We start from the raw sequence: 21,548 nt of genomic DNA on the forward strand, positions 1-21,548 counted from the left end.
AAGTCCAATAACTCCTGTAAAATTTGATGAATCAAACAAATGGTGACTCTCCTACAAATCTGAGCAAAATCTGTCAAGCAGTTTCTGAGAAGTTGCATCCACAAGTGTGACCAGACAGACAGACACCAGTTTTTCTATGGCGTCTTTACCAGGACAAAAAAGATTTTGCTTACCTACCCAATCCAATTTTCAACATCAAATGTTACCTTAAACAGACATATATTTTTTTTCTTGGCTTAAGTCTTTGTTCTGAACCTTGTATTGTTGATCAACCAGTGTAATCAAACAAACTGACATTTCTGAACATCCTGTCTTTTCTTAACACCATTTTTTCATCCAAAGATGTGTTTGATAGTAAATAGTATATAGAATCTACTATTAATTTATGACTGAGTAAAACTTGTTCCTAGAAGCAAGAAAATACTTATTGTGCCATAAATTGATTTAAAAATTTCAATAAGGAATGGATGCTATAAAACCTAATACAACCAACTTTTACTGTTTCCATAAGAAATGAATGACATAATATGGGGTAGCCATTGCCTAAATCAGCGAACACCGTGAGTTTTACCATACATGCACCGTCTGTGTGAAACCCGTAAAAAATAATAAAGGACTTTACAAAGAGAGGGGATCGACCTGCATGAAAATTTTTGCTTCGCAAGTGCAATATTTTTATTTTTATTTAAGCAGCAAGCAAAATCAATATTTCTATTTGAAAATCTGTCTTGTTAATTAATATTTTTTTTTTCAATAAATGAATAACTTGAAATTTTTTTTCACCAAAAATTCCAACCCCACACCCCCTTTCCCCTCGCTCTCAAAATGGTCGATAACTTTACAGCACTTGGCAATACTTTACATTTTTTGTCCCTTAAGGGCATCTGTAGCAACATCCATTTCAGTTTTGGCCGGTCTGATCAATCTGTACAGATACTAGAAATATTAGTTCTCCACGGATGGTGGGAATATTTTACACATATCATGTGACGTAAATAAAATTCAGACGACAGCTGCAAATTCCATACAAGAAAATGATTGCCTTTCCTATCTTAGAAAAGCTATGCTTCGATTTTGAAAATATAAACAGAGTAATATTTATAAACTATAAGAAAAGATGAATTTATTTTTTACTGAAACGTAATATTTACCTATGTATTTTTATTTTTGTGGTTTAAGGAAGCGATGAATTTTCTCTGTAAGGACAGTCACTTTTACCTGGTTTACCCAATAATTACGATAAGAGATGGATGTTATAAGACCTGGTTTTACCAACTATTCATGTGTCTACCAGGAATGGATGTTATAAAACCTGGTTTTACCAACTATTCATGTATCCATCACAAATGGATGCTATAAAACCTGGTTTATCAAGTCATTCATGTTTCCATAAGGAATGGATGTTATAAAACCTGGTTTATCAAGTCATTTGTTTCCATAAGGAATAGATGCTATAAAACCTGGTTTATCAAGTCATTTGTTTCCATAAGGAATGGATGCTATAAAACCTGGTTTATCAAGTCATTTGTTTCCATAAGGAATAGATGCTATAAAACCTGGTTTATCAAGTCATTTGTTTCCATAAGGAATAGATGCTATAAAACCTGGTTTATCAAGTCATTTGTTTCCATAAGGAATGGATGCTATAAAACCTGGTTTATCAAGTCATTTGTTTCCATAAGGAATAGATGCTATAAAACCTGGTTTATCAAGTCATTTGTTTCCATAAGGAATAGATGCTATAAAACCTGGTTTATCAAGTCATTCGTTTCCATTAGATATTAGTATAGATTGTCTAACTTTCTTTGTATTCCTTGTATTAATTGCTTTGGAAGTCAAATAATAAAACAAATTTCCTGCAATATTTTAATGCTTTTGAAACCAAGTGAAGTTACTTCCCTTAGTGCAGTCTTTTGAACATATGTTAGAAGTTAAGATCCAGTTTAAGGTATTTTGAATAAGGAAGTTTTAAGAATCTGTATGTGTGTTATCTTGTTGCATAACCTATTGATTTATTTCCAGTAAAGATCTGAAGATAAACTTTTTAAAATACTACTGTTTGATCCCCTGAGACTATAATGATAAATACTCACTATGATCCACACCTACCCACCCTTTTTTCACCTTCTCAAACTACCCCTACTATATCTGCAACTTTGCCTCAGTCAATATATACCTGTAACACAGTTTCCACTGGCTTACTTACTGAACATTTTCTGTCTCTAAATACATGTAAAAAACCCTTACTTATCCTAACCTCAAAGACAGTTTTCTATCTATCTAATAGCAAACAAGATCCAATCCACTGATACATTTTTGTTCAAGTTATCTTTAGTTTCTTAGTTCATTTACTTCTTTCCACTGGAGCTTCAGAGTCTCACATGTTCCATCCAAGGGAAGACATTTTAAACCACAGTGCTGTCCAAGAAATTTCAGACTAAAACATCTAATAACAATCAAACCCCCTTCAGGAACACATTCTACCCTATCATAAAAACCTCCCTGTTTCCTGAGTCTCACAGAAAGACACATTCTATCCTATGACATAAACCTCTCCTGAGTCCCCCACAGGGCTATTTTCTACCCTTCTACACATACCTCTCCATCTTCTGAGCCTGCTGGGCCAACATGTTCCATCTCAATGACAACATTGCCAGCTTCTCCTACTGTCTGAAGATCTCCACTTGACGCCTTTGGACTGATTGTTGTAGATTTTTTCTTCGGTTTAGTGATGAAGTAAGTCTTGATCACTGCATAAGAAAATACAATAAAATTTGACTAGACAAAATAAAAAGACTGAGAAAATAAATCTCAATTTAGAAAATCTACAAATTGATTAACTATTTTCTGTGTACTCTCATCTAACACTCAGTTTGGTAAGCCTGCAATATGACCTGTTGGTAAAGACAATGGTATTATACTTACAGTCAAAAATAGTTTTAACTAGCTATCTCAAACTAATTTTGAAAAAAAACCCTGTTTACATTTCCAAATGTACACCAGAAGTTTCAAAGACCTAGTCACCTACATCTTAGTAAGTCCTACAATTCATTGTAAATCCAGCCACCCTTCCATTACCACTGTTGGTGATACATGTACATGTATCTCAATCCTGTTATTAAGCTTATTTCAGCAGACTTTGTGAAAACTAGCCTTGATAAAACTGTTTTGGGGGATTCAGGCTTGTACATTTCTGATTCATGTACCATGAAGGTATCAGTATTTTTCAAATTTGAAGGGTACTTAATAAGCTATTTTTTATATGGGTTGGCTAAAACATTTAAATGTTCCATGGACTAGCACTTCATGCTTTTAAATGCTTCACAAAACAACAGTTTTCTAAAAACATGAAAAATGCTTATCCTGACCATGATCAAGTAACTTTTAATGTATATGTAACATGTATGCAATAAATCTCATTAGATACATACACATTATTTCTAACATATCCAAATTACAATTAATTACATCACTGTTCAATAAAATTTGAATTTGAATTCATTTTATGAGCAATGAATTTCTTTCAATAATTTCAGATACGTATATTAAATAGGATTAAATACATTAGGTTCAGCAATATATATGTTTTGCTATTATATATAGAGTAAATTAATTCTCCACTTGCAAGCTTATTAAAATCTAAATTTTAGCATAAAGAGTGGAGAAATAGTTTGAATCAATGATAGCTGAAGGAGAATTGGTTTCTCCTGTGCAATTTATAGGAAACTTGGAAAATGCAAATGGGTAATTTAATCACCATCTGGCGGTGAACATTTCACTTGCAATTTAAATCACTAACTTAGTCTTCCACTTCATGAGGGCAATGTATGTGCGGGTAGTAAAGTTTGCATCAGCAACATTTCAGGAGATCTATTAGAGAGAAAAACTTAAACCCATGTTAAGTTGCATCTAACAAGTTTAAATTACGGTAGCATATGGCTAGATGGCAACCATCTCACCCAAGGAGTTCAAATTTACTGCCCGCCTAGAGTAGAAAGTCATAAACTTTTTCAAGTTTGAAATCAATGGTCCACAAGGAAGAAAATCCTCAAAAAGTGTCAATGAAAATGGCTGAAGATCAGGTAAGTAATTGGGGGTCCTAGATCTCAGGCAATCACTAATTTGAACCCTTGCAACCTACAAAATAAGGCACTGATGATATTGTCCTAGATACAAGATAGTCTTAGTAAAAATATTACCTAAAAAACAAATTCTTCCTCTTTCTTGAGAGAACATTGTGTAGATAATGGCCTGATTAAGAGACAGGCTTAGCAATAAACACCTCCACAAGAGAAATATCCTATGAGATATGTAGAATTGTACTCTAGTTGTCAGTAGCAGTTACCAGAGCCAGACAATATTACCTCACATTGACACTAATGATTAACAGCATTCCAGTACAATAACTCTATCTTGTCTGCTCAGAAATTATACACAGATTTTGATGAGTTTTCCCATCAAATCATTAAATGATCCTACAATTTGTGCTGTTTGAGATATATTAGTCTTATGAAAAATAATTTCAGATTTCTCATATTTGGTCATTTTCTGTAATACCTTACAAGAAGTAGAGGAAATATCTGGGCAGCATTCTGGTCAAGAGGAGGTACAAAAAAATCACTATATAAAAAAAACAGTATTATTTGAGGATATAATTTGCAATGAATTCAAAATTACACTCAAAAATGGATTTTTCAGACTTCCCCTGGTAACCTTGCCTGATTTTTACTGGTAGACGCTAGCATACAAAGCATTCCTCAAAAAGCCAAAAGCCATTTTAAAATAGAGGTTGAACTTGTTAAATTCATCAATACTATGTAAAAATGGCTCTCCGACATACAGTTGCTATCAAGACTAGGATTTCACCTTAATCACAATAAAGCAGTCGTATATGAAGAAAAATGTTTTTTTCTAGTCTTATTAACCATTTAAGACTGAGCACTGTTAAAGCCTAGTCAGTTCATGTATTTCATGGGTTTACTGAACTTTTCAGCCAAGAAAACTGATCTTCCAACCCTAATGTCCTGGAGGGGGAAATAACAGAAAAATCTATAAACAGATTGCAGAGAGATATGCAAAAGAAATATGCAGCAATACTGTAATTATTGAATGTATAAAAGGAAATTGAATCTCCAATGGAAGACTCATAGTGTAATATGCACAGCATTCTGATACAAGAAATAGTTTTTTTACCAGATAGATTAGACCAATGTTTTATCAGCTGCTATATTGTTCAGGAGAATTACACTGCAGCTCAGATGGATTGTGCTGTTTCCACTTGCTACGGTGGTAGAAGGTATAAGCACAATTTTTAAATGGACTCACTAACTTAAGTGAACAGGCTAAATAAGTAAAATAAACTTATAGCAACATGCAACAATATCAAATTTCAGGTTTCCATAGTTACAAATCAGGCTAAACCAAAAGCCATATTTGTTTGAAATGTTATGACTATTCTTGCAACTTTATGTAACTTTTCGAGTATTTCTTTTTCAAGACTTAATAGTTTGAAAACTAAGGACTATTCACTCTGATTCTACAACATGTAGGGGTAATTTGGGAGTAATTTGGAAAACAGCTTAGGCCCAAAAGGCATCAAAGGGAACTTCAAGATAAAAGGTGTTTACTGTGAAAAAGTGGAACATATGAAGTTCTCATGAAATGATGTGTATTATAGCTACTATATTGTTATATAGAATAAAACAAAGCACTGAACCCTTTGAACATGTAACACTCCAACATCAATGCAAATTCCTTTCTGCTATTTTCATCATGCACTAAATTGTTATAATCCTAATATGAAGACTAGCCAGGATTTAAAAAAAAAATCCCTCATCCCAAGCTTCACCTTTTAGAAGACTTTGATTGCATGATCTATTAGACCTGTCATATCTCCTGCAGCTAAGAACTCAATCTCATAATCGACATTCTGGCCTATGACAATCCATCTTTATTAAATTCCATTTGAGTGTTACCTTTTACAATCGATTTCAATTATTTCTGAGGCAAACATCAAAACAGAATGTTTCCATGTAATGATCTGACATCCAATGGTTATATAATTGAAACAATTTTCTACTAACACAAAATCTTAACAGGATGAAGAAATGGATACTAGAAAGTACTTTTTTTTTATCATCTTTTATGTAGTAATAAAATAATTTTGATTTGTGGGTATCAATAACAATACTACAGGTTTTGGATACCAGTGAACTCCGTCAAATCATATACACTGTAACATCAATATCTAAGAATAATTTTCTATCAACCAACTTATTAACTTTTGGAGTTTGAATTTTACTCATATTATAAACATTTGCTATTTAATTTAATTCTGTGACTTGATACAAAACCACAAAAGCTGTCAATGAAATAAATTGACATTTTGATATGAATTTGAACCACAACTTTGATAAACAATAACAGATACTCCAACAATCATTTTTCTTTTTTTACACTTCTACTTTTTTTGTTTTCTTTTAGCTTTATATCTTATAGTTTCATGATCTTATTCCAAATACATAACTAAAAGACTTGGTGTTCATGATATCTTAGAAGTACAGGAGGTCTGGTGCAACCCCTTGCGAAGTTATATACAAAACCTTAAAATTCTCCATCATGCAACATTAAGGAGATAGAGTGATGAATGCCTGCTCAAGAGTGATAATGATGTGTCCATGTGGACAAGCATTATCCCTTTAGCCTGTAAAAAGTATCAGGCTCAGCAAATTAGACTAGTACAGAGCTTATAAGTTCAATTGGTAACTTTCCAGTCCTGAAATGTAAGAAATACCTGCTACAGGACAATAACCTACAATCAATCAATCAATTGTTTGAAATAGGAATCTTCTTTATTTTGGATAAATTCCCATTTCCCATCCCTACCTGTTCTATACCCTCACATCAGATAAAGAGGTGTTCTGTGATGAAATAAAATTCCAGAAGTACATTTGATTTAAGGAAGCAAATCTAAATATTGTAAAACTGTAACTATAAATGGCTTAGAACAAGTGAATTATAAGCTGATAAATTGTTCCCTTGGTCTTATAACATTTCAATATCGGTGAAATGCTTCCTCATGATTTTCATATAAATGTCTTAGTTACATAACAAATCTAGTTAAACTTGTTGACAACATGACTAGGAGATTTGGTTGTTGCATAAAACCATTCAGTAGTGAAAAACCTTGTATTACCACTATCTAAAACTATCGAGGGAACAAAAATACCCATTTAACGAGAATTGCAGATGTATTTTAGAAAATCTGAGAATGACATAATGTGTACTTTTGATTTAAGTAACAGTTCAGGATTAGTTTCATGGAAAATTCAAAATCATCTTATCTAATTGCCTTAGTTTATCAGTACAAATACATTCTAAAGTTTTAAGTCAACAATCAGAACTAAGACGGAAAAAAAACTAGTCTGTATAGAAGTACAAGCCAGTATGTAAATAAAGTGCAGAAAATGACCCAGTATTTAGAAAAAGGCAATATATCTACAATACCACTCCTAAAATACCATTCTTTAATTTTTGAGGTTTTCTTAATAATGACAACCAGTTTGAGAAAAATTTGAGGTTGAATCATTGGATTTTAAAGTATAACTACTAAGATTGCAGATATCTCAGTAGTTATATTTTAAATTACAATAGAGAGGGTGTAAAATTTGGCAATTTTGAGGCAAAAAATCTGTGAAAAATTTTTGACAATTAAAATTTTTGGGGATGCTAAGTGGTGTACTAAAATTACTTTAACTCAGAGCTAATGATTTGCAGAATTTATTTTGACATTTTTTAAAATACACCTAAATTAGAACCCTGCCAAAAGTACCAGCTATATGGTAACATGACAAACACTTGCAACTTTTAAGTTTAACAATCTGGACTGTAAGTAATGCCACTCAAAGAAATTATGTCATACAATTACATTACTTTCTGGACTGTAGAAAAATAACAATCCTACCCCCCTACCCACAAGAAAAAAATCTAACATCCAAACTAATACCTTTCTGGTCCTCTGTATGTCTGACAGAAAACTGTGAGGTCTCTTTGTTGTAATCTTCTATCAACACCTTGTATGTTCTATTATCTGCAATGGAAGGATAATTAACATTCAGTAAATGCACTTATTACCATCAAAGAACTTCACTAAAGCAAGACTTAATCAAAGCAAACTATATTATCATACAGTTACTTAAACTTTACACAACAATATGGTACTGAGACAGGATTATCATATAGGAAGAGACTTCTGCTTCAAAACTTAAAAGTTACAATCTACTCATATGAGTTGAGGATTTTCGGATATCTACAAATCTTAGATACATGCACAAGATAATGCTGACATTTCATGTACACGTAGCACAGCAGGATTATAGAACAAAATATTAATTTTAATAGTGAGTAAAATAATTAACTTCAGCAGAAAAAGTTGGTCTTCCCTGGATTAAAGGACAATCACCACCTGAATTACCTTAAGTACCGGTAGTTTACTAGACTAGGTAACAGTAGTTAACTGGACAACTGTATAAGAGTTTTAAACTTTTAACAAGACTTATATTAAAATACATTTGGAATAATAGAAAGTTAAAATGTTCCAATGCCCAGTTAACTACCTCAGACAGGTAGTTTACAGATAACAGTCATCCAATCAGAAGAACAATTCTATTTCATGAAGTTAACAGTTTTAATTGCTGTAAAATAGAAAAAAACACACATCTTTCATGATCACCTTGGTATACACAACTATATTGCAAACAACACAATAAAACATTGAAACCTTATGCAAGATTAAACATGTAATCTGTAAGCCTATGCACACTAGTGATACCCCTGAATACCAACTAAATTGTATGGCCAAAGTATAATGGAGTTGGCAAACAAGAAGTTGTTGTCATACAAGTCTGTAATCAAATTCCATGATATGGCACACATACCTACCAAGCTTGTGTCAAAATATCAAGTGATTGTAAGAAAACTGTTACAAAAAGAAATGTGACAGACAGACAGACAAGGGCAAAACAGTATATCACATCCTTCTGAGATGCAATATAACAGAAGTCATAATTATTTTACACACATTATATTGGAATTCAAGGCAGTTGAGAAATCCATAAACTTTGAACCACCACAAGCTGCAAAAGGCAATATATGGAAGAAAATGAATCTGCTGTAGAAATGGACTCCTCTGTGCAATACTACAGAAGGCTACATTAGTATATATATGGAAGAACATGGCTTCCTGTCTATAAAATCACTACTATACCCCAAAAAAGGGGAACATACCTGCATGATGTGGATAATACTAAGGCACAACAATCAAAGGACAGCCAAGGAAGCAGATTGTAATGTCTACAGCAAACACAGAAACTTTCCTTGGGTTGAGTTTTTGTTTATTTGGTAGATAAGAATTTTTCCTTGGGTCGAGTTTTTGTTTATTTGGTAGATAAGAATTATCAACAAAATTAAAATCTCAACAAGTTTTACATGAATCTGTGTTTGTCAATGTTGAAACCAAAGGGATATCATCCTTTAGTTGTAAGGGCATTTCAGATATAACTCAACATGTATTTATTCACTTGCTGAAGGTATAAAGGTGACCTCTGAAAGTATTTATTGTTATATGCTGGGTGCATTTGTTGCTTTCACTATATCCAGTTTTTGGTGTATTTATTTTTAACAAAAGCTACAAAGTTTTAACCCTGTGAAAATACCTTTTTATTTTTGTAGATAGCAGTGATTTACCGAATGTTCCAAGTGTAAAAAAAATCCATTCACAAAAAATTCACACTGTGAAATAAATTTGGTAATTTCACTATCCAACTTTCTCCCGCTAAAACTTCTTCTCAACATGAATATCAATCCACCGTTTACAAAATATAAAATTCATATTGAAAATAGCAATGAATAATGTAGGAAATTATATAATCAACTGGTTATTGTGAATAACCAAAATATGATCAATCGTGCCAAGAACGCATAAAGATTGAACTCCTGCGTGGAACAAGTTCCGCACACGTTAAATCTAGGCGTTCTTCGGCACTCATGACCAAATTTTGTTTATTTAGTCTTTCCAATTAATTATCCTATTAGTATTTGTTTCTACAATGAAACATCTCAAAAATGGCATGTTTATACCTAATACAGCAACATCACGTCATAATTACAGTATACATATAGTATGCAACTGAAGTAAACATTAAAAGCCGCTGAGAATTGCATTGAGTGTCATTCTACATGAATTGATGATATCAGCAAAAACTACTTTGTTTGATCTTAGACTGGTTGGTATTGTCTCCATACAATAAAGAGCAATCACTGAAGTATCTCTCATGCAAAATATCATTTGAATAATAATTTCCTAATGCTATTTCATGCCTAACCACAAACAAAAGTTTTATTTCAATGATCTGGACTAAAGAACAGCCATACAAGATTTCAGAGGGGAAGTTAAACAAAATGCTTAACAGGCCTCAGCTTGAAAAGACTGCTGAGGTCAAACCCTAGGCAGTTGCGGCAAGTATTGACACATTATACAAACTTGATACAGCTCTGAATTTTGATTGCAAAAACTATATGACAAAGAATAAAAGTTTGGCTAGGAGCAAAGTGGTCACTTTTTGACCCTCTTATTCCTAAGTCATAAACCCCAAAATCAATACCAGCATTTCTTTTGTAGTATGGCACCTTGTGATACATTATCACAGATCTAGACATCAACTAAATTCCTGTACCTTACTGGCCTCTAATTCTTCAACAGTTCAAGTCACAACCCTAAAAATAATCCCAGTTTTCCAGTGGCAGATCCAGAGGGGAATTGCAGGGGGTTGCCCCCCCCCCCATCCCCAACTAATATTGGAAAATTTGTCATTTTCATGTGTCAAATTGATAAAAAAAAAATGGCAAATAATGTTCTAGCACCCCCTTTTCTGAGGAAATCCAGCTGGCATTTTTCATTTGTGGTATGAAACATTTCAGTATAATTTCAAAGAGATCCAAACACATATCCCACAATTATTGTCTGGACACCAAATTGTCTGCAGACAACGACTAAAACAGCATGATACCATTATACAACCAAAAGTTGCAGTCATATTAAAAACCAACAGCCTAAATATGGGATAAATAAATTCCATAACATTTGTACATGTAGATGAGACAGTAATCAAGGGTTAGTAATTGAAACTAGAGGGCACTATACATCATTTTGCATTTTGCCTACTTACATTTATGTTGCATTAAACAACCCATTTTCAAATAATGTAAACATACATATATAATTTCACGGTTGCTAATTTTCATTAATTCTGTACAGTGAACATATATTGGTATCAATTTTTGCAAATATCTCTGTAAGCAAAAACAGACACTTAACATAATATAAACAATTAATACTATGCATTTTCTTTTGATTACTTTTAGTTCACTGTTTGCCCATGTTACAATGTACAGGTACTCTCATTGTAATATACATATACACTTGTAGGATTTGTAGAATGATGATGTGCCACTTAAAAGGGATTACTTGTATTCAAATTCAGGACAGAACATAGCAGAGGAAAGCTGACATTTGATAATTTATTTTCTTAGATCTAATGTAAATGCTTGAACTTCAATGTGGTCTATAGCTTCTGGAAGATTGCTCAGGAGTACAACCCAGTTGAGAAAATCCTCAACTTGATGCTTCAACAACAGTGAACTTATTCAAGATGTTGGGAGTTGAGTCTCTACCTAAAAATACACTGTGTTAGATCAATAAGGTATTCAGTCTTGTATATAAACTTTGATAATACATTTCAAAATCTTTGAATCACTTGATAACTAAGCAATCTATGCTTAGTTTGAGTTGCAGGTACAACATGTAGTTAGGCAAAAAGTAGCAGGAAGTATGAGTCACAAGGCAACAGGTTTCGTATCATTTACTATAGAGAAACTGTGGGGGAGTGCCTACAGAATTGAAACCCAAGCCAAAAAGCACAAATATTCATAAGCCTCATAAAACTAACCTATTTTGCCATACTATTGACATTTTGACAACATCAGCTGTTGTATCTAACCTTGTCTAAATTGATCCTTTAACAGTAACATTCTGGTTACAGAAACATATCAACTGTTTAAACAAAAAGTCAATACTTATCATTTCAATAATAAATTGTTTCTATAAATAGATCTGCTTGTCAATAATAGAATAGCTGAATCAATAGATTTATACCAGTACATCAAAATCCCTGCCAATGTCAGAGTTCATACATGAAAGGGTCTACATGTACTTCTACATATACTCATATTACTCTGAATTGTAGAGCTCATAAAGAAAAATTTTGAATTTATGGCATCTAAGGCATTTTCAAGGAAATTTTAGTTTTCTTAGTGAGAGCTACATGTACATGGTTAAGAATACTTGTATTTGAATCAATATGTGATTGCATTGCAATTTCATCAAATCCATATAAGACTGATTTTGCCTTCCTAGTTTTCTGTCACAATGGGAAGTGACCTGAAGTCATGAATGTTCAAATGTATGCATATATCATTATCTAATCAAGTGGAAGGACAACAAAATATGGGTTTAATCATTAGTTGCATTTTTCTGGAGTTGTGTTCATTTGCTATAGTATACTAAAAAGTCAACAAGTCATGAATTGATTGGTGCAGGATCATATGACTGTAAGCAGAAGACACATACCCTACCAGTGCACAAGGTCTATGCTCCAAATTTTTGGTGTTGTCTGGGTTGCTCATTTACTTTTGTTTCTTTGTGTTTTTTCCCCAAGTTCTTCCTTCTGTTTTGTGTGTGTGTGTCTGTTTTCCCTGCCTAGTCTTTATCCTTGGTATATATTCTTTGATTACCACTAGAATCTTGGTTCCCTTGATTATTCTTTCCTATGTTAGTTTTTGTACATTCTTCAAAGTGACATAGATGTACAAGTATAAAAAAAGTATATGGTAGGCAAGCAAAATTGTATCGGTGTTTTTCATCCTCATAGATAGTGCCAGAAAAAAGAATTTCTTTTGATCCATTTGGAAATATATTGAAGTTATTAGATCAAACTTGGAACAACATCTGACCATCAACAAAATTATAAAGGTTAAATCATGAAGTCCTCAAACTGCTGAAAACACTAACTTGAAATGACATCCATATTTATGAATGATCCAACATTTTATCAAGATTACCACATATAACTCAAGATATATAAATCTTCATGGACCACAGAACTTTGAATATTAAGTATAATGACGCTAATGGAAGCCTTTCTATGACTGACTTAATGCTATAGATTATTAAAGTTTATCCAGAAATCAGAGACATTTACAGAAAGCAATGTCATGTAAATGATGCTATTAATGTCTAATGTAAAATATCTCATGCAAGTAATAGGCTCAAATAATTCTGCTGAAAGATATTGACATATAAAATGGTAATACAAAAAAAACTTTGAAGATAGAAAATCCTTCCAGTGAACAGGAATGCAGAATGACATCAGGAGCTAATGATTGGCATTGCCAACAGGAATAGAGAAGGGCACCAATTGATGGTATTGTCAACAGGAATGTAGAAAGATCTCAGGGGTACCAATGGTTGATATTGCCAAATGGAATTGAGAATATATCAGGGCACCAATGGTTGACATTGTCAACAACAAAAAAAGAGAGGGGTACTAATTGTTGGTATTGTCAACAGGAATGGAGATAAATATCAGGGGTACCAATGGTTGGTATTGCCAACAGGAATAGAGAATGATATCAGGGGTACCAATGGTTGGTATTGTCAACAGGAATGGAGAATGATATCAGGGGTACCAATGGTTGGTATTGTCAACAGGAATGGAGAATATATCAGGGGTACCAATGGTTGGTATTGTCAACAGGAATGGAGAATGTATTAGGGGTTCCAATGGTTGGTATTGTCAACCGGAATGGAGAATGATATTAGGGGTACCAAAGGTTGGAATTGTCAAACATTTAAAGACAAAGGACAGTTGAAAAAACAGCAAACATAAGCAATTAAAAGCAAATATACAGGAGTCCACAAGATAATTTAAACAGTTTAAATTCATTCAAAAGGGAAATGAAAATTGCAGATTTTAAATTGCCAAAAATAATATAATATGAAATAATTTTTATTATAAATAATATTGAACCACAATACACATGTAGTGTGTTTTATTTCTAAAGAGTGACCCTAAAAAATCTGAAGAGTTCATGAAAATTTATTCAAGCTTTGAAACTATATAAGAGTAAATAGGAAAGAAAGTCAGTGATAAAAACAACATACTGGTAACTGCTGTTACAAAAGTATATATTGTATGGAACAAGACTTAATTTAGAACAATAGGAACTCCTCAGCCTTTCTAGTCACACAAAAGAAAAACCTCAGAGGCACTAGGTGGAAGAATCTGTCCGAAAATTAACCGATCTGATTCTAAAATTATGGTTTCACTAGTTGAACTACTTAAGAGTCGAGTATGACTACAATTCCTGCAAATTTTTCAAGAATTCTCTTTTCTGTATCTGAGGTTATTTTTTTTGTGTAGCAGAAATGGCCGAGTTGTTCCGACTGAATCTAGAATGGCTGAACCACTAGCTAGAAAACAGTCAAATATTCAAATAAATTGCCTCCCAAAAGAATTAAAGATAACAAAAAGAACTCATTCCTTTGCCTCAACTAAATGAAATGCTAATTCTGACAAGTGATTTATAGAACCTATTTATATGAAATAAATGCCTGCTTCATCCTTTAATCCCAATCCAACCATCCAGTCCAAAAAACTGACATTTGTTTAAATTCATGAATCACTGGAATGATTGTTTTTTGGTATATAGAGTTTTCCCATTAGATTGTAATCCCCATTGTGATTTCTTTATTATAGCAAGACTCAAGTCTCTTTCGCATCAATTCTCATCATTTACGAAAACATTTATTCTTCAACTAATATTCACCTAATTTGATTGGTTTAAGATGTCCTGTTACCATGGTAATAACTTATACAAGATGTTGTCTTTAAATAGTTAAGTAAATTTGATGGTGATCGATACCATTGGAATGGAATAGGATTTCTACGGCTGTGTTGCAACTGTTTTTTCTGTATAACAATGCACATCAATTAGCCGATCAATTACAGGAGAACTACAAAATTTGCCTTAAGTAGTCCATGAAAGAAATCCTTAATCACACTTTTTGTAAAAATATTGGTAACATCAGGTTCTGAAGAAATAAATGAAGCTGAGAAAATTGCTTGAATAACACATTCTGACAAAACGGAAGTGTGAGGTCTACACTTCATGAAAGCTTTCATTAACCATGTCTGGTTCAACTGAATTCAATAAAATGAGAAGAAAACGTGCATAAATAATGTTAAAGTCTTTCTGACTGAAGGAATTTTACATCAATGACTTTTAAGTACTTATAAAGTGTTAAAAAGAGTGAATTAATTAAATTATTTATCATGCAACATCTGGACAACAAAGCTTTAAGAGATTTTCTGGACAACAAAACTATAGAGATTTTTAGACAATGTGTTGTGTTTAGGTATTATTTTCACAACAAAGCTATAGAGATTTTTGGACAACAAAGCCACAGAGATTAGCTCTAGAGATTTTTAGACAGCAAAGCTTCATAGATAAGCTATATAGATTTTTTACAACAAAGCTTAAGAGATTTTTTAACAACAAAGCTATAGAGATTTTTTTACAACAAATCTATAGAGATTTTTTTGACCACAAAGCTATAGAGATTTTTTACAACAAAGTTATAGAGATTTTTTAAAAAGAACTAAGTACAAATGTTCTAATATTTGATTGGCTTCATGTTTGATTGGCTGATGTTGTGATTTCTAAATTAAGGAAGAACATAAATAACACACCAATGTTAATGACACAAAATCCCTTCAGTATAGATTGAAACATTAGGAATAAATGTCAAACTCTAATTAGAACTATGAACAAATAGTAAGAGCTTGAAAAAATGAAAAGTTGTTTTTGATCTGAATGACATTTCCTGCTTTATGTCCTCCCTAGGTGCAGGTTTCTGAACTCTTTGACAAGGATTCTACTGAAATTTTACCCTATCATTGCAGAATACTGTTACATGGTTACAATAACCACACAATTTGTTGCTAAATGAAGCAACAAATAGAATCTGGAATACAAATTATTGGTAAGAAATGACAATTCTAATCACTTGTAATTATACAACAAAACACAATCATTGAGAAATATCACAAAAACAACACATTTCCTAACATGCAGGAAGATGGTTCTGTGCTTCTGCCAGAACACGTCAGAAGCAAAAACCTGTAGCAACAACTTGTCTACAACAGGAAGAAAAAGAAGTCATATATGGATAAAGAATTAGCAGTTGCCCAGTAGCCCATGGTTACTAGATTTTGAGCTGGGCTACCAAACTTTTGGATAAAATTTAGTTGAACATATAGAAAATACTAAAGAGAAAATTATCTGAGCTACCAGCTTGTATTTCCTAACCTTTACCCTTGTTTATATATACATGTATATTTGTTATGACTTTTAAATAATTCCAAATTTTTAGAAACATGGGTTTAAGCTAAAATCAAACCAACCTTATATTTTACATGTTTTATCTCACTGAATTACTAACAGTGCAATTCACCCACCCTAAGACCCCAAAACAATAAGGAAGTTCTTGAATAATACTTAAAAAATGTTCTTTTAACTGAAACTAGCAGTCTTTTAAAATCTGAATGTTAATGCTAAATACATATTGTATATACTTAGTTCTAAAATTATTGAAATGAATACAGAACCATATTATACAAACAGACTTTAAAAAAGTCTAGACAAAACAAAATTCTAAAAAAAAAACGGTAACGTTGAACAGATTTTCGAAACATTATGGAAATATTGATGAAAAAATAAATGAAGAAATGAAGGTTAAAGGGCATTTACACATCAGACATCGCTGGCATTTTTATGTTCAAGCAAGGAGTATCTGGAGGAATATCCAGCAATACTATTGCTTAAGTAGGGATAAGGGGGCCCAGGGAATGCAATCACTGTTTTTGCTGGAATTTTCTTTTTAATTTTGTGAAAAATTATGGTATCAATGAACATTACACAAAGTTCTGAATTCCCCCATCTTTCATCCTTATCAATTTCTGGATATACCCCTGGTATAGAAAAATAAGGTGACATCTTTTGAATTGTATCATGAAAAGATAGAGCAAGACAATTTCTGCAGCCAACCAACCACAGAGTCACAAGTGTTAAACTGATGCAAAAAAAATCTGTTTTTCACACCACCTCAAGATCTTCTCAATCTATTCAAGACTTCCTTAACATTTAACGAATATCAATAATTACAAGTGTTAATATTAATGTAAATATTAACTCAAAAATTATTCACAGTTTATGGAGTGTAGAAACGTGTTATGGGTTGTACTTAATGATTATTTACATAGCCCTTCAATTATGACACAATTTTATTCCATACTTTAAAGATTTTCAACCACAAGGAACATGTCATGACCTAGATAAATCAAAGGTTCAAACACCAATACCTCAATGTTAAACAATATTAGTAGGTTGCCAAAAAATTTGTAAGTGATCAATACTTGAAAAAAAAACAACCTTCAACAAAGAGAACAAAAAAATTACTGGTACAACCAAAAACATTTAAAAATTCAGGCAAAAAGTATTAGAAAGACCCAACTAAACTGACACTAACACCCATGCAATAAATCTACTTTGCACTTTAGTATACAGTTGTATCAGGAAGAATTACCAGCAGTCCTTTCCTTCAAAATCTTAAACAACAAGTCTGCACAAAAGAGGGCTGTATAGAATTCATCTAGCTCAAAACAAGAAAAGTGAACATCATTTCACTAGCTGCAATCAATTTTTACTAGCGCGGGTTTTAGGCTAGTAGCTTAAGGTGAACACTGTACCAGCACTACATAGGGAAAGAAATCCAGAATACTACTAGCACCACCCAGAGAAAGAAATCCAGAATACTACTAGCACCACCCAGAGAAAGAAATCCAGAATACTACTAGCACCACCCAGAGAAAGAAATCCAGAATATTACCAGCACCACACAGGGAAAGAGATTGTAGAATAATTCCAGCAACATACAGGGATAGTGATCATGAAATAAAACCACCAATATAGAGGGAAAGGGATCGTGGAATAAAACCAGCAATATTTATACAGGGAAAGAGATCGTGAAATAAAACCAGCAATATGCAGGAAAAGAGATCGTAGAATAAAACCAGCAATCTATACAGGGAAGAGATCGTGGAATAAAACCACCAATATATAGGGAAAGAGATTGAGGAATAAAATCAGCAATACACAGGGAAAGAGATTGTGGATAAAACCAGCAAAATATACAGGGAAAGAGATTGTAGAATAACACTAACAATATACATAGAAAGAGATCATGGAATTAAATCAACAATATACAGAGAAAGAGATCATGGAATTAAACAAGTAATATATACAGAGAAAGAGATCATGGAATTAAACCAGCAACAAACAGAAAACTAGCGTCTCTGAAGAGCTTGAACCACTCACCATGCTTGATGAGCTACATTCCATTCTTTTTTGTAAATTAAGCCATGTTTTTTTCATGGATAAAGAACCCAAATGCTCATACCAAAGGAACAATCATTGAATTCTATTCATTAATTTGTTTTAAATGCAATTTTTGTGCAGGATACCCCGAGGATCATTCATGCCACCTTTCATTAAAATATGTCAAGTAGTTTAACAGAAGAAAATGTTTGAAGAAAAACATACAGGTGAGGAAGTTGACAAGGAAAACAAAGATAAATGAAATCAAATGATGGCAATAGCTCACATGGCCATTAAGGCCCTGTGAGCTTAAAGTGGGACAGGTGTACAAAACTCACCGTACATTTATTTCTAGAACTACATGTATGCTATACACTGTAGCAAACAAATGTAACTAAAACTTTCACTTTATACTTGTAGAGAATATTAACGATTACACAAGAAACTTACTGAAAGGATTAGTGAACTAATATGTTATAGGCTTTCCATCATTTTGTTTTCTATTTTTTGATAAATCATTGACTTCAATGTCCTTCGTCATCAATGACGTCTTATTGGCCATAGGACTGCAATCAATGACCAAATATCTACATAAATCTTTCACTAAAGAGTACATCAGGACAACCTTGGTTTAACCCTTTCATTTTCATTGATGAGTCCTTTTTATAATGACAGAGCTGGCAATATTGTATCATTGTCTAACCAATATCAAAGTAAACTTGACTGTTTCTAAGACAATTGGTCGATGCACCAAGATTGTCAACGAACTTATTGATTGTATTACAAGTAAGATCTCAAGATATTGAGAAATCAGAAACCATTTCAAAGCAGAATGGTATTGACTGAAAATACAACCTATTTAATTAATCAATTGAGACATTAAAAATAAAGCCTTAAACAAAAGGTATAATTTCAATTAAAAAAATAACATAGAAAAAAAGAAAAACATAGTACAGTGTACATGTACATGTATGTGTTGTCATATAAATCATGACCAAGGGGATTGGATGTGAATTTATTAACTATATACTGTCACATACATATACAGGTCAAAATAAATAGATTTTATCTTTCAATGACTTCAGCTCTGAATTAAAATACTTGCAACTTATTTCACAAGAAGTTGTAAATGTAAAAATGATTGTAAGCAATGACATCACAACAGAAAATAGCATTATGATGTCATTACTTAAAATCAATTTTAAATGAAATTAACAACAGCACTTTACCAGGAATTACATAAATTTACAAGTATATTGAAATGGTTCTATTTGGGCTTTCTTAGACAGCAATTTTTTGCAATACTCATTACAAAATCAAAATTTGGAAATTCACCATGAAACTGAAAGAATGGATAAGGTTATTTTAATGACCCCTGATGAAAGCCAGAAACATGTACATGTAAACTTTTACAAGTGAGTTATCAAAGACTTACATGTAAATTAAACAGCAATACACTAAGAGGTGCTGATATCTTATTTTGGTTTGTTGGTTCTTGTAGGATGGGGTTTAAGATGTATATTTTTAGTTATAAATAATGAAAATCTAAGTACTATGTTATGGAGCCCTCATGAAATTCTGCCGGTTAGGAAGTAAAAGCTCCTCGACTTTTCCAAGCTTCAAATCAATGGTTCACTTGAGGAAAACCAAATCTTCAATATATTGTCAATGAAGGGTAGAAATTAATACATGTAGGTACATGAAATTTTAAATATTCTACAGAGTAGATCAGAAATTTAGCTTTCAGGTTCCCAAATATTGGACTAACACTATTTTTAACACATCAAATTTATTTTTTTTTTATCTTTTATTAGATCCAGAGTTCAACTTTAATACATATCTATATAGTCTTCTCCTGTCACAACTGAATGGACATGTAAGTTTATGCAAGCTGGCATGTTAAAGCAAGTTAACTTGAATTGATGGAAAACTAATATGGTAGGCTATAATCTGTCTATAGAAGAAGCTTAAGAAAACCCAATAATAAACATTTGTCCTTGATATATGTACAAGTGTTCTTAAAGTTCAACAACCTATAAATTAACTAACCAAGACAACTTGTAGGTGAACTAGTGGCCTATCAATATTCAATCCACGATGCTATACTAGCATGACTATATACATAAATACCCTACGCTATTTGTACAAATGTCTACTTGAAATATGTGAACCAAGTATGGGTATTACATTTGTACTTTCATTATGGCAGCAATTCACTACTACGTTCCCTATGCTTTAGCTATTCAGAACCAAATTCCAATTTCTCATTTCCAATGGAAAATGAAATTTAAATCAGACAGATTTTTTTGCGAGTAGCACTGTAGGTCTATTCAAATAGAGGAAGATTCGTGCTAATCTTCCCATTAAAAGATTTCTTTGCAATTTCTATAACATTGCATTGGTCATGTAGTGATGAATATGTACATGTATTTGCAGATATAAATTGTAGGTAAACTCCCATTTATTGCAAGTTCAAAAACGTTTTTAGGTAAACTGCAGGTATTTCAATGAAGCAATGAAGTGATCCAATAAAATCACTGATAACATATACACATTGGTGATAAGTACATGTATCCAAATATCACATTTTTGTCTTGCATGGACCACCAAATGAGTTTTAAACAAACAACATATACATGTACATCTGTACCCTGTAAACAACTCACAGAAATGTACTGCTCAACAAAATCCTAAATTAGTTACATGTATATTTCTCTCTGTAAATTCAGTCAATTTACATGTACAAAATGTACAGTTGGTAAATTTTATGATTCATGTACCACCTTACAAAATAGAAATTTCTGTAAGTTTTGGTTAATATGTACTCAAACATACACATGTACAATGAATGTATAAAACTTATTCCTGAATCACTCTACATGTATGCAATCATGTGTACATGTACATTATAATACCATCTAGTCACTAAAGGTGTTTTAACATAATACTGTGAAACTTTCACATACAACATGTCACATGTAACTAAATATTCATGC

General features: G+C 32.3%; 1 protein-coding gene across 3 annotated transcripts in view; it reads right to left on the minus strand.

The window, feature by feature from the left end:
• LOC148605503 (adenylate cyclase type 9-like) overlaps nt 1–21,548 on the minus strand; it is a 34,744-nt gene that overhangs the window by 6,668 nt on the left and 6,528 nt on the right. For all 3 annotated transcript variants that reach the window (XM_088548145.1, XM_088548146.1, XM_088548144.1), the window contains exons 3-4: nt 8,006–8,089; nt 2,599–2,750 (exon numbers count right to left, since the gene is read on the minus strand). In XM_088548145.1, coding sequence (XP_088404271.1) covers nt 2,599–2,750; nt 8,006–8,089 — 236 coding nt within the window. The remainder of the gene's footprint in view (nt 1–2,598; nt 2,751–8,005; nt 8,090–21,548) is intronic.

Source organism: Perna viridis, chromosome 10 (genome assembly GCF_037379345.1).
Source record: "Perna viridis isolate PV_CMFRI_1.1 ecotype Kerala chromosome 10, ASM3737934v1, whole genome shotgun sequence".
Classification (NCBI taxonomy): Eukaryota; Metazoa; Mollusca; class Bivalvia; order Mytilida; family Mytilidae; genus Perna; species Perna viridis.